General features: G+C 48.6%; 1 protein-coding gene across 1 annotated transcript in view; it reads right to left on the reverse strand.

Moving 5' to 3' along the window:
* LOC143291016 (calmodulin-alpha-like) overlaps window positions 1-12,500 on the reverse strand; it is a 33,661-nt gene that overhangs the window by 3,905 nt on the left and 17,256 nt on the right. Inside the window, exons 2-4 of the mRNA XM_076600602.1 lie at window positions 6,840-6,888; window positions 3,184-3,327; window positions 1,401-1,515 (exon numbers count right to left, since the gene is read on the reverse strand). Of these exons, the coding sequence (XP_076456717.1) occupies window positions 1,401-1,515; window positions 3,184-3,327; window positions 6,840-6,888 (308 nt within the window). The remainder of the gene's footprint in view (window positions 1-1,400; window positions 1,516-3,183; window positions 3,328-6,839; window positions 6,889-12,500) is intronic.

The raw sequence follows: 12,500 nt of genomic DNA on the forward strand, positions 1-12,500 counted from the left end.
CGCTGTAACTGCCTTTATACAGTGGCGGTAATATTGGAAGTCTGAATCCTTCAGCCTATTTTTTTTAAAGTCGATCAAGGGAAACTTTCTCAATACATCTATAAAATTCTTGTAAATCTAATGGTATACTGAGAAGGATTGAGCCTTCACAGTTGCACGCTGCCTTTCTGGCAGTCTGATCTGCGCGCTCATTTGAAGAAATCCCACAATGTGAAGGCACCCAAATGAAAGACGGAGTGCGGTATTGTGGGGTGGTAGTGGATGTGGGGTTGTTTTAACAACAGCAACAACATCTATCATTCCAACTGTCTGTCAGATTATCTGTCCGTTCGTCCATCCATCCATCCATCCATCCATCCATCAATGAATAAATGAATCAATCGATCAACACATTCATCCATCTATCCCTCGAGCGAGCGACCGACCGACCCACTGATCAATCAATCAATCAATCAATCAATCAGTCAATAAGTCACCGCCAGTCTGTTCATCCGTCCGTCCGTCAGTCCGAAAGTCGATCATCTAATAAACCATTCCATCGAAAAGAAACCATATAAATGAAAATGGAAAAGAAAAGAAAAAAGAAGAAAAAAAGAAAAAAAGAAAAAAAAGAGGACATTACATTGTCGAACTTCGGAAATGGATAACGCATATCAATGATGATGATGATGATGATGATGATGATGATGGACATGTTGGTAGCCCTGATGATGATAATGATGATGATGATGATGGAAATGTTGGTAGCCCTGATGGTGATGATGCTGCCATCGAGAACAACTAACTATAATGATATCGATGACGATTGTGACAAAACAACAGACCATTTCAGCGAAGTCGGTTCACAACATGTGGAGTGATGGCCTAGAGGTAACGCATCCGCCTAGGAAGCGAGAGAATCTGAGCGCACTGGTTCGAATCACGGCTCAACCGCCGATATTTTCTCCCCCTCCACTAGACCTTGAGTGGTGGTCTGGACGCTTAGTCATTCGGATGAGACGATAAACCAAGGTCCCGTGTGCAGCATACACTTAGCGCATGTAAAAGAACCCACGGCAACAAAAGGGTTGTTCCTGGCAAAATTCTATAGAAAATTCCACTTCGATAGGAAAAACAGATAAAACTGCACGCAGGAAAAAAGGTGGCGCTGTAGTGTAGCGACGCGCTCTCCCTGGGGAGAGCAGCCCGAATTTCACACAGAGAAATCTGTTGTGATAAAAAGAAATACAAATACACAAATACAACAATAATAAGAGCGATGATAATGACGACGACAAAAAAAGATGGAAAAGAGATAGGAAAAAAAAAATATAAAAGGAAGATAAAAACAACAAGAACAACAAAAAAACAAAAACGAACACCACAAAAACAAAATTAATAAAAACATGTTTTTCGCTTACTTGTCCAGTACTTGGAAAGCCACCAATATATCTTCCTCCGCATTGTTGCCGTAGTAAATTCCGCCTCTTCTCGCCACGTAGGCTTCCACATCCGCGAAAGATATAGTTCCTCGAGCTGCAGAAAACATGAGGGAGTGAGAGAAAACTGAGAACTCAAAACCCTTTTAATGTCAATAGCTTAACTCACTCGCTACGGTCAGTCTTCTACTTGTCATTCCCCTACAGAGAGACCCCCATCTGATGTCCAGTGGGTATCTGAATGATCCAGCATTTATCTTTTGTCTGTTGAAATGCGGTACTCTTTGTCTTTATCCACCTCTTAAATGTGAGAACCTCCGGTTTGTAACATGTTAATGATGTCAGCAGAGGTGAAACGCTGTCATCGTCGCCCCTTTTGTCGTACGTCCGGAGAGAGTTAAGAAAACATACAATTTCGACGATCCAATCTATACTTATGATGAGAAGAAATCACAATATATCTGTAGAAGAAAAAACCCTTTTTTTCATACGCAACAGCCTACACAAATTGGGAATTTCTTTATGAATAACAATGAGTGATATTTCCCACTTTTCTTCGACCGTTATATGCTTCGGAAATATATTCTGCAAGTGACTGGATTGAATTTTCCTTTAAGTATGTTAAGTATACTGGCTAAATCTTCGTTCTTTGCACAACCTGTTTTGAAGATAATACATTTTTTACGAATATTATCGTATGCTCTGCAATAAACAAGAAAAACTCATCCCTTACAAAAACGGAAAAAAAAGAAAAAAGAAAACGGACAAGGGGAGAATATGGATGGGTCAGTTTGAAACCAATACTTGTGAGCATGTTGTTCGAGAGTTCTCAGGCTAAACCTAGCCAGAAAAATTCTATGCCACTTCTTGGTTACAGCTGTGATATTAACTTTTTCTATTCCAAAGACACTTTTGAAATTATAGAACCAACTGTACTTTTCCATTGCTTCCATTAATTTTCATTATGCCAGTCTTTTTAATAGGAAGTTATAAGTCGATCATTGAATTCATAAATAAATCCACAGAGAGAGAGAGAGAGAGAGAGAGAGCAGAGACAGAGACAGAGACAAAGAGAGACAGAGAGAGACACAGAGACACAGGGACACACACACACACACACACACACACACACACACACAGAGGGGGGGGGGAGTAAAACAAGGTAGGCAATTCATCTGTAACACCGCACAGGAAAGTAGTCGCTGTTATCTCCCATGAAATATCTATATTCTTCATGCGATAGGCATGTTAATGTGTGTGTGTGTGTGTGTGTGTGTGTGTATGTGTTATGGGGGGTGGGGAGGGGAGTGCGGGGGGAAGAGAGGGGGTATAGGGGGGGTCTGTGTGTGTGCGTACGTGCGTGCGTGCGTATCTGTGTGTGTGTGTGTGTGTGTCCGCGCGCGTGAGTGTATGTGTGTGTGGACGTGCGCACGTGCGTCCATGTACATGTGGTTTACTTGTGTGTGTGTGTGTGTGTGTGTGTGTGTGTGTGTGTGTGCGTGTGTGTGCATGCGTACGCACTTATGTGTACGTGTGTGTGTGTGTGTGTGTGTGTGTGTGTGTGTGTGTGTGTGCATTCCATCCCTAGTGCCGGCGGTTTAACACACGTCTGAAAGAACACAACACAAACCAACCAACACACCCCACCCCTCACCACCACCACCACCCCACCACCCAAACCCTGAGATCCCCCCTACCACCTACCCATCCCACCCCACTCCCCACCCGACCCGGAACCCACACGCCCCCTCACCCACCCACCTACCTGTGACCTCTAGTTCATGCCTGGCTTCCTCCAAATCCTGCTCGGAGGGGTTCCACCCCAGACACCGTAGCAACTCGCCCAGGTCACGTGCCTGGATACGACCTTTGCCCGCCTTCTCGAACATGGCGAACGCTTGCTTCAACTCTGCAAGGTCAAGGTCAAGTTCAAAGTTCAAGGTCGAAAGGTCTAGGTCGCTTGGGAAAGCTTTCTTGAGAACGAACGCGTGTGAGTGTGACTGAGAAGCGGGGTGAAGCATGTTGTCGGTGGCTTTGTTTTTGATGGGAAGTAGTTTCTGTTGTTGTTATTGTTTGTTTTTGCTTCAGGTGAGTGAGTGAGTGAGTGGGTGAGTAAGTGGGAAGGTGTGTGCGTCAGTGGGTGAGTAAGTGGGTAGGTGTGTGCGTCAGTGGGTGAGTAAGTGGGTAGTGTGTGCGTCAGTGGTTAAGTAAGTGGGTAGGTGTGTGCGTCAGTGGGTGAGTAAGTAGGTAGGTGTGTGCCTAAGTGGGTGAGTAAGTGGGAGAGTAAGTGGGTAGGTGTGTGCGTAAGTGGGTGAGTAAGTGGGAGAGTAAGTTATTAGGTGTGTGTGTAAGTGGGTAAGTGGGTAGGTGTGTGCGTAAGTGGGAGAGTAAGTGGGTGAGTAAGTGGGTAGGTGTGTGCGTAAGTGGGTGAGTACGTGGGTAGGTGTGTGCTTAAGTGGGAGCGTAAGTGGGTAGGTGTGTGAGTCAGTGGGTGAGTAAGTGGATAGGTGTGTGCGTTAGTGGGAGCGTAAGTGGGTAGGTGTGTGCGTCAGTGGGTGAGTAAGTAGGTAGGTGTGTGCCTAAGTGGGTGAGTAAGTGGGAGAGTAAGTGGGTAGGTGTGTGCGTAAGTGGGTGAGTAAGTGGGTAGGTGTGTGCGTAAGTGGGTGAGTAAGTGGGAGAGTAAGTGGGTAGGTGTGTGCGTAAGTGGGTGAGTAAGTGGGTAGGTGTGTGCGTCAGTGGGTGAGTAAGTGGGTAGGTGTGTGATTCAGTGGGTGAGTAAGTGGGAGAGTAAGTGGGTAGGTGTGTGCGTCAGTGGGTGAGTAAGTTGGAGAGTAAGTGGGTAGGTGTGTGCGTCAGTGGGTGAGTAAGTTGGAGAGTAAGTGGGTAGGTGTGTGCGTCAGTGGGTGAGTAAGTGGATAGGTGTGTGCGTAAGTGGGAGAGTAAGTGGGTAGGTGTGTGCGTCAGTGGGTGAGTAAGTGGGTAGGTGTGTGCGTCAGTGGGTGAGTAAGTGGGTAGGTGTGTGCGTCAGTGGGTGAGTAAGTGGGTAGGTGTGTGCGTAAGTGGGTGAGTAAGTGGGAGAGTAAGTGGGTAGGTGTGTGCGTAAGTGGGTGAGTAAGTGGGAGAGTAAGTGGGTAGGTGTGTGCGTAAGTGGGTGAGTAAGTGGGTAGGTCTGTGCATAAGTGGGTGAGTAAGTGGGAGAGTAAGTGGGTAGGTGTGTGCGTAAGTGGGTGAATAAGTGGGAGAGTAAGTTATTAGGTGTGTGCGTAAGTGGGTGAGTAAGTGGGTAGGTGTGTGCGTAAGTGGGTGAGTAAGTGGGTAGGTGTGTGCGTAAGTGGGTGAGTAAGTGGGTAGGTGTGTGCGTAAGTGGGAGAGTAAGTGGGTAGGTGTGTGCGTAAGTGGGTGAGTAAGTGGGAGAGTAAGTGGGTAGGTGTGTTCGTCAGTGGGTAAGTAAGTGGACAGGTGTGTGCGTAAGTGGGAGAGTAAGTGAATGAGTGTGTGAATGAGTGGGTGGGTGAGTGAGTGACTGAGTGAGTGGGTGTGTGAGTGACTGAGTGGGTGCGTGATTGAGTGAGTGAGTGAACAAGTGGCTGGGTAGGAGCAATGTTGTATAATGTCCCGTCACGCTTGTTGGTGGTTGTAGACAATAAATAAGTAAAGGAGTGAACGGGTGTGTGTGTGTGTGTGTGTGTGTGTGTGTGTGTGTGTGTGTGTAGTCTTTCTTTCATTGCGTACAATTTCTTCTCAGTGATGGCTTTGAAGATTCTTTTTGTTTTTTTCCTTTTATTTATAACTTTGTCAAGTTTTCATTGACTGAAGCATTAATTTTCTACTCTCCCCACCTCTTTAAAAAAAAAAAAATTGGTGTGTGTGTGTGTGTGTGTGTGTGTGTGTGTGTGTGTGTGTGTGTGTGTGTGTGTGTGTGTGTGCTCTTACTAATTATGTTGTCGTAAGTTTGGAAGCAAGCAAGCAAGGAAGCCAGACAGCCAGTATGAAGTAAGTATGCAAATATAAGTCAGTCAGTCAGTCGCTCAGTCAGTCAGTCTATAAGTATGCAACCAAATAAGCCCATTTCATCATAATGCTCATAATGGCTATGTTTATAACGAGGAATAGTGACAATCAGAGAAATAGCCAAAGAAAAAAAAAAAAGCAACAACAAATGAACAAAAATCTCTCACCCTTAAAATATCAACAACTAAGAAAATTGATTTAGCTCAACCTTTGTTTTACCACCACCACCACCACCACCATCACCACCACCACCTGTCATCATCATCATCATCACCACCATCATCGTCGTCCCTCATGACCATCACCATCACCACCACCATCACCATCACCATCACCACCACCACCACCACCACCATCATGATCATCACCATCATGATCGTCACCGCCACCACCACCACCACCACCACCACCATCACCACTACCACCACCATCACCACCACCACCACCACCATCACCACTACCACCACCATCACCACCACCACCACCATCATCACGACCACCACAATCATCACCACCAAAACCACCACCGCCACCACCACCACCACCACCATTACCACCACCACTACCACCACCATCACCATTACCTCCACCATCACCACCACCACCACCAATACCAGCATCACCATCATCACCACCACCACCATCACCACCACCATCACCACCACCACAGCCACCGTTATTGTCATCATCATCATTATCATCGTCGTCGTTGTCGTCATCATCATCATCATGGTCGTCGTCCTCCTACTCCTCATCATTACCATCCCTACACCACTATCATCACCATTACCATCACCACCACCACCATCATCATAATCACCATCATGACCATCACCATCACCACCACCACCACCATCATCATCACCATCATGACCATCACCATCATCACCACCACCATCATCATTATTATCACCATTACCACCACCACCACCATCATCATCACCATCACCATCTTCATCATCACAATCATCGTCGTCGTCGTTGTCATCGTCGTCCTCGTCCTCCACCTCCTCCACCTCATCATCTATCACCATCACCACCACCACCACCATCATCATCATCACCATCACCATGGCCATCACCATCATAATCACCATCACCATCATCACCATCATCGTCGTCGTCGTTGTCGTCATCATCATCATCATGGTCGTCGTCCTCCTACTCCTCCTCATCATTACCATCATCAACACCACTGTCATCATCACCATCACCATCTTCATCATCACAATCATCGTCGTCGTTGTCGTTGTCATCGTCGTCCTCGTCCTCGTCCTCCACCTCCTCCACCTTATCATCATCATCATCTATCACCATGACCATCACCATGACCATCACCATCTTAATCATCATCACCATCATCGTCGTCGTCGTCGTCATCATCATCATCATGCACTTTGAGGCACTTACCTGCTTTCTGTTCCTCGGTCAGGATGATAGATTCCTCGTGCTGTGGAGGCTGCAACAGAAGAAAACAAAAAAACACACCTACAATCATTTGTATTTGTATTCTATTTGTATTTCTTTTTTAGCACTACAGATTTCTCTGTGTGAAATTCGGGATGCTCTCCCTCGCAGGGAGAGCGCGTCGCTACACTACAGCGCCACCTTTTTTTTTTTTTTTTTTTTGTATTTTTTTCCTGCGTGCAGTTTTATTTGTTTTTTTCCTATCGAAGTGGATTTTTCTACAGAATTTTGCCAGGAACAACCTCTTTGCTGCCGTGGCGTGGGTTCTTTTACGTGCGCTAAGTGCATGCTGCACAAGGAGGGATAGGAAGAGGAAGAGGAGGAGAGGTAGGAGAAGGAAGAGGAGGAGAAAGAGGAGGAGAAAGCGAGGGGTTGGAGAAGGCGAGGAGGAAGAGGAGAAGGAGGAGGAGGAGGAGAAGAAGGAGGAGAAGAAGAAGGAGGAGGAGAAGGAGAGGGATTTGAGAAGGAGGATAATGAGGAGGAGGAGGGGTAGGAGGAGGAGGAGAGGGGTAGGTGCAGGAAGAGGAGGAGGAGAGGGATGGGAGATGGAGGAGGAGGAGAAGAAGGCGTAGGAGGAAAAGGCGAGGGGTAGGAGGAGGAGAAGGAGGAGCATGAGAAGCAGGAGCAGGAGGAGGAAGACAGGGGTAGGAGAAAGAGGAGGAGGAGAGGGGTAGAAGGAGGGGGGAGAAGGTGAAGTAGGAGGAGGAAGAGGATGAGAAGGAGGAGGAGAAGGAGGTGGAGGAGGAGGATGAGATGGAGGAAGAGAAGGAGGAGGAGGAGAATGAGGAGTAGGAGAAGAAGAAGAGGGATGGGAGGAGGAGGAGAAGGAGTAGAGGAAAGAGACGGAGGAGGAAGAGGAAGAGGAGAAGGGGTGAGAGGGGTGAGAGGAGGAGAAGGAGAGTGTGGAGTAGAAGGAGGAAGAGGAGGAAGAGAGGGTGGAGTAGAAGGAGGAGGAGGAAGAGAAGGTGGAGTAGAAGGAGGAGGAGAAGGAGAAGGTGGAGGAGAAGGAGGAGAAGGAGGAGGAGGAAGAGAAGGTGGAGTAGAAGGATGAGGAGGAAGAGGAGAAGGTGGAGTAGAAGGAGGAGGAGAAGGTGTAGAAGGAGAAGCTGGAGGAAGAGAGGGTGGAGTAGAAGGAGGAGGAGGGGGAGGAAGAGAAGGTGGAGTAGAAGGAGGAGGAGGAGGAAGAGGAGAAGGTGGAGTAGAAGGAGGAGAAGGTGGAGGAAGAGAGGGTGGAGTAGAAGGAGGAGGAAGAGAAGGTGGAGTAGAAGGAGGAGGAGAAGGAGAAGGTGGAGTAGAAGGAGGAGAAGGAGGAGGAGGAAGAGAAGGTGGAGTAGAAGGAGGAAGAGAAGGAGGAGGAGGAGGAGGAGAAGGAGAAGGTGGAGTAGAAGACGGAGGAGGAGAAGGGGGGAGGAGGAAGAGGAGGTGGTGAATGTGGAGGAGGAGGAAGAGGAGAAGGAGGAGAAGGAGGAGGAGGAAGAGAAGGTGGAGTAGAAGGAGGAAGAGAAGGAGGAGGAGAAGGAGGAGAAGGAGAAGGTGGAGTAGAAGGAGGGGGAGGAGAAGGTGGAGTAGAATGAGGAGGAGGAGGAGAAGAAGGAGGAGGAGGAAGAAGAGGAGGAGGAGAAGGAGAAGGTGGAGGAGGAGGAGGAGGAGGAGGAGGTCCATGTCGGGGAATGAATGGTAAGCCCCGAGGGAACAGTGCTATTCCTAGTTCGCTGTCTGCGAGGAGCTGTTAAGATGTGTGGTCCAAACTTTCGTGAGCTATCCATCATTCAACCTCTCTTTTTCTCTGTCTGTCTCTGTCTCTCCGTCTGTCTATCCGTCTGTCTGTCTTTTCCTTTTTCTCTCCCTCTCTCTCTCTTTCTCTCTCTTCCTTTCTCTCTCTCCCCCTCTCTTTCTCTGCCTCTGTCATCAGTCGGTCTGCCTGTCTGTCTGTCAGTTTCTCTTTCTCCGTGTGTGTGTGTGTGTGTGTGTGTGTGTGTGTGTGTGTGTGTGTGTGTGTGTGTGTGTGTGTTCTTGTCTCTGTCTCTACACTGAGTGAGGGGGTGGAGGAGAGAGAGAAGGAGGAAGAGAGAGAGAAAGAGAGAGAGAGTAGTAAGTTAATTAGGAGGGGAAGGAGGAGAGAGAGAGAGAGGGGGGGGGGGGGGGGGGTAGGCGGAGGGACAGAGAGAGGGAGTTAAATAGAGCAGCAAGAAAAGGAGGGGAAGGGTAGTGGAAGGAAGGATATGAAAGTTCCATTAACAGCCTGAGGGACGTTCTGTGTTGAAGTCTTGCAGACCTAGCTGTGCGTATCAACTCCGGGGTAGATAGTTTTTTTTAGTTTTTGGTTTTTCAGTCGATTAAAACACAAAAGTAAAAACAAACAAAAAACAAACAAAAAAAACATTCTCTCTCTGTCTCTGTCTCTGTGTGTCTCTGTCTCTGTCTCAGTCTCTCTCTCTCTCTATCTATCTATCTCTCTCCCTCTCTTCGCTGCAACTTAGAATTGACCCCATTGACATAAGGGCTGTAGTAGGCCAATGTAAAAAAAAAGAAAAAAAGAAAAAAAGAAAAAGAAAAAAAGAAGCGTCTGCAGCGTCTCTCCCTCTCTTCTGTCTCTGTCTCTCTCTCTGTTTCTCTGTTTCTGTCTCTCTCCCTGTGTCTTCTCTCTCCCCCCCCCCTCTCTTCTCTCTCTCTGTCTACCCACCTGTCTCTTTCTGTATCAATGTCTCTTTCTGTCTGTCTGACTATTTGACTCTCTCTGTCTGTCTCTCTTTGCCTTTCTGTCCGTCACTCTTTGTCTGTCTGTTTGTCTGTCCCTCTCTCTCTCTCTTCCCCCCCTCTCTCTCTCCTCACCTTCTCCCTGTTTCTGTCTGTCTCTCCCTCCCTCCTTCCCTCCCTCCCTCCGTAACTACTAAAGTAGAGACAGCAGTACATCATTCTTTCAACCAACAGACACTACATACATGTCCAAGGAGCTCAGTGCTTCCTCCCCCTGGTTTGTCCCCCAAAAGCTGGGGACTTTGAACGGCTTGTTCACGGTGATGGATGATAGTCTTCACGCTGTGGCCGTGTAACGTCTTGGGGGGTGGGGGGCAGGGGGGGCGGGGGGGGGGGGGGGGGGGGGGGGGGGGTGGGGGGGGGGGGGGTAAAAGTTTACGCTAGGGAGGAACAGAGTGAGACTGGGAGAGGGAGAAAGAGAGAGAGAGAGAGAGAGAGAGAGAGAGAGAGGGGAGAGAGAGAGTAGCTGGGGGAAAGGTGTGTGTGTGTGTGTTTGTGTGTTTGTGTGTGTGTGTGTGTGTGTGTGTGTGTGTGTGTGTGAGAGAGAGAGAGAGAGAGAGAGAGCGAGAGAGAGGGAGGGAGGGAGAGAGGAACGGGGGGAGAGAGAGAGAGAGATAGGGAGGGAGGGAAAGAGAGAGTGAGAGCGAGAGGGGGAGTGGAAGAGAGAGAGAGAGAGAGAGAGAGAGAGAGAGGGAGGGTGGGACGGGGAGAGAGAGAGAGAGGGAGGGAGGGAAAGAGAGAGCTAGAGGGAAAGTGAGAAGGGGAGAGACAGAGAGAGAAAGAAAGATGAAGCGACAGAGAGAGAGAGGGATGCTTCAGAGAGAGAGAGAGAGAGAGAGAGAGGGGGAGAGAGAGAGTCAGACAGACAGACAGACAGAGACAGAGACAGAGACAGATGGAAAAGAAGGAGGGAAAACTGAGGACGGGGGTGAAGGGATCCACACCCCTGCGTCCAAGAAGGCAGTGGAGAGGATGAGGGGAGAGAGAGATAGTGGGAGGGGGTGTGGGGTGGCGAGATGGGCCGTGGGGGGTCCAGGGGCGGGGGGGGGGGGGGGGGGGGGGGGGAAGATAAGAGTGGGGTGGCAAGTTCCAGAAGCAGTGGAAGGACGTTGTGTGACGTCCCCCCACTAACCCCCAACCCCCCCCCCACCCTTCCCTCCCCCCCCCCAATCCCTGCTCCCTCCGTGTATGTCTACGAGGGCTTGTTAGCATCCATTTCCTTCCTTCCGTCTTTCCTCCCTCCCTCCCTCCCTCCCTTCTTTCTCTCCTTTTTGTACAAGAGATCCATCACTTTCTCTTTCTCTCTCTCCTTCTATGCCCCCTCCCTCGCCCCTCCCCTAACCCCCCCCCCTCCACCTCCCCGCGCCTCCGTACGCCTCTACTCACCGACTTTCACACACACACACACACACACACACACACACACACACACACACACACACACACACGTACACACACACACACACACACACACACACACACACACACACACACACACACACACACACACACGTACACACACACATGCACACACACGTACACACACACACGTACACACACACACACACACACACACACACACACACGTACACACACACATGCACACACACGTACACACACACACACACACACAGCACACGTACACACACACAGAGAAACACACACACACACACACACACACACACACACACACACACACACACACACACACACACACACACACACACACACACACAAGAGAATGAACCACAGATTGGCAGCGGACACGATGTAATTCCAACGAAAGAAAGGTTTTCTGATTAAAAGAGAAAGGTAAGGTAAAGAAAGAATCTGTCAGTCCACACCTCCCAAACCTATACTCTAAAAAAAAAGAGAGAAACAATAAACAATTACAAAAAGAAAGGAAATATAGGGAAAAAAACAACAACAGAAAAACAATCCAAAAAATGATTTTTTTTTTCTCAAAACCACCACCACCCCACCAAAACAACAACAACAATAACAAAAAAAACAACAAAAAAACAAACCCACTCTACCACGACCCCCCCCCCCTCTCCCAACAGCCTCCCGTGCCCCCCCCCATCCCCCCTCACGGCCCCTCGCCTTGTTCTCCTTAATGCCATTCCTATCCATCACTGTACCCCCCCCCCCCCGTCCCCCTTCCCCCTCCACACACACACACCACTCCTTACCCTATCTCCGCCCCCAACCCCCACAGCCCCCTCCAACCTACCAGTATACGTCACCCCACAAACTATTCTCTCGATTCGTACACGTGTGTGTCCAATTTACTGTCTACAAACAGATGAATAAGAAAGCTCACTGGCCAGGAAAACTGAAGCCAACTGGACGCCATATTGACACTCGTATCCGGCTGACAGTCCGTTGAGAAGCCGTCTGCTAACTGGTGGTAGTTTCTGAACTGTAACCGTGTATCTTTGATGAAATCGTGTTACGCTTGCCCCCACGACACGTGTGTGTCCAATTTACTGTCTACAAACAGATGAATAAGAAAGCTCACTGGCCAGGAAAACTGAAGCCAACTGGACGCCATATTGACACTCGTATCCGGCTGACAGTCCGTTGAGAAGCCGTCTGCTAACTGGTGGTAGTTTCTGAACTTTAACCGTGCATCTTTGATGAAATCGTAGTTACGCTTGCCCCCACGACATGCCAAATGTTGTGTCTTGATTAATATCTCCCAATGGTTTATTCACCAAAGTAATTTCAGGAAAACAGTGCAATGACATGTAGCGCAAACTTGTTGTGGAGGCACACACAGGAATGTCAGCTTAACTAACGCCGCGAACACGTGAAAGCTTGCCATGAAGCAGTCATCGTAGCCAG

This window comes from Babylonia areolata, chromosome 16, assembly GCF_041734735.1.
Source record: "Babylonia areolata isolate BAREFJ2019XMU chromosome 16, ASM4173473v1, whole genome shotgun sequence".
Classification (NCBI taxonomy): domain Eukaryota; kingdom Metazoa; phylum Mollusca; class Gastropoda; order Neogastropoda; family Buccinidae; genus Babylonia; species Babylonia areolata.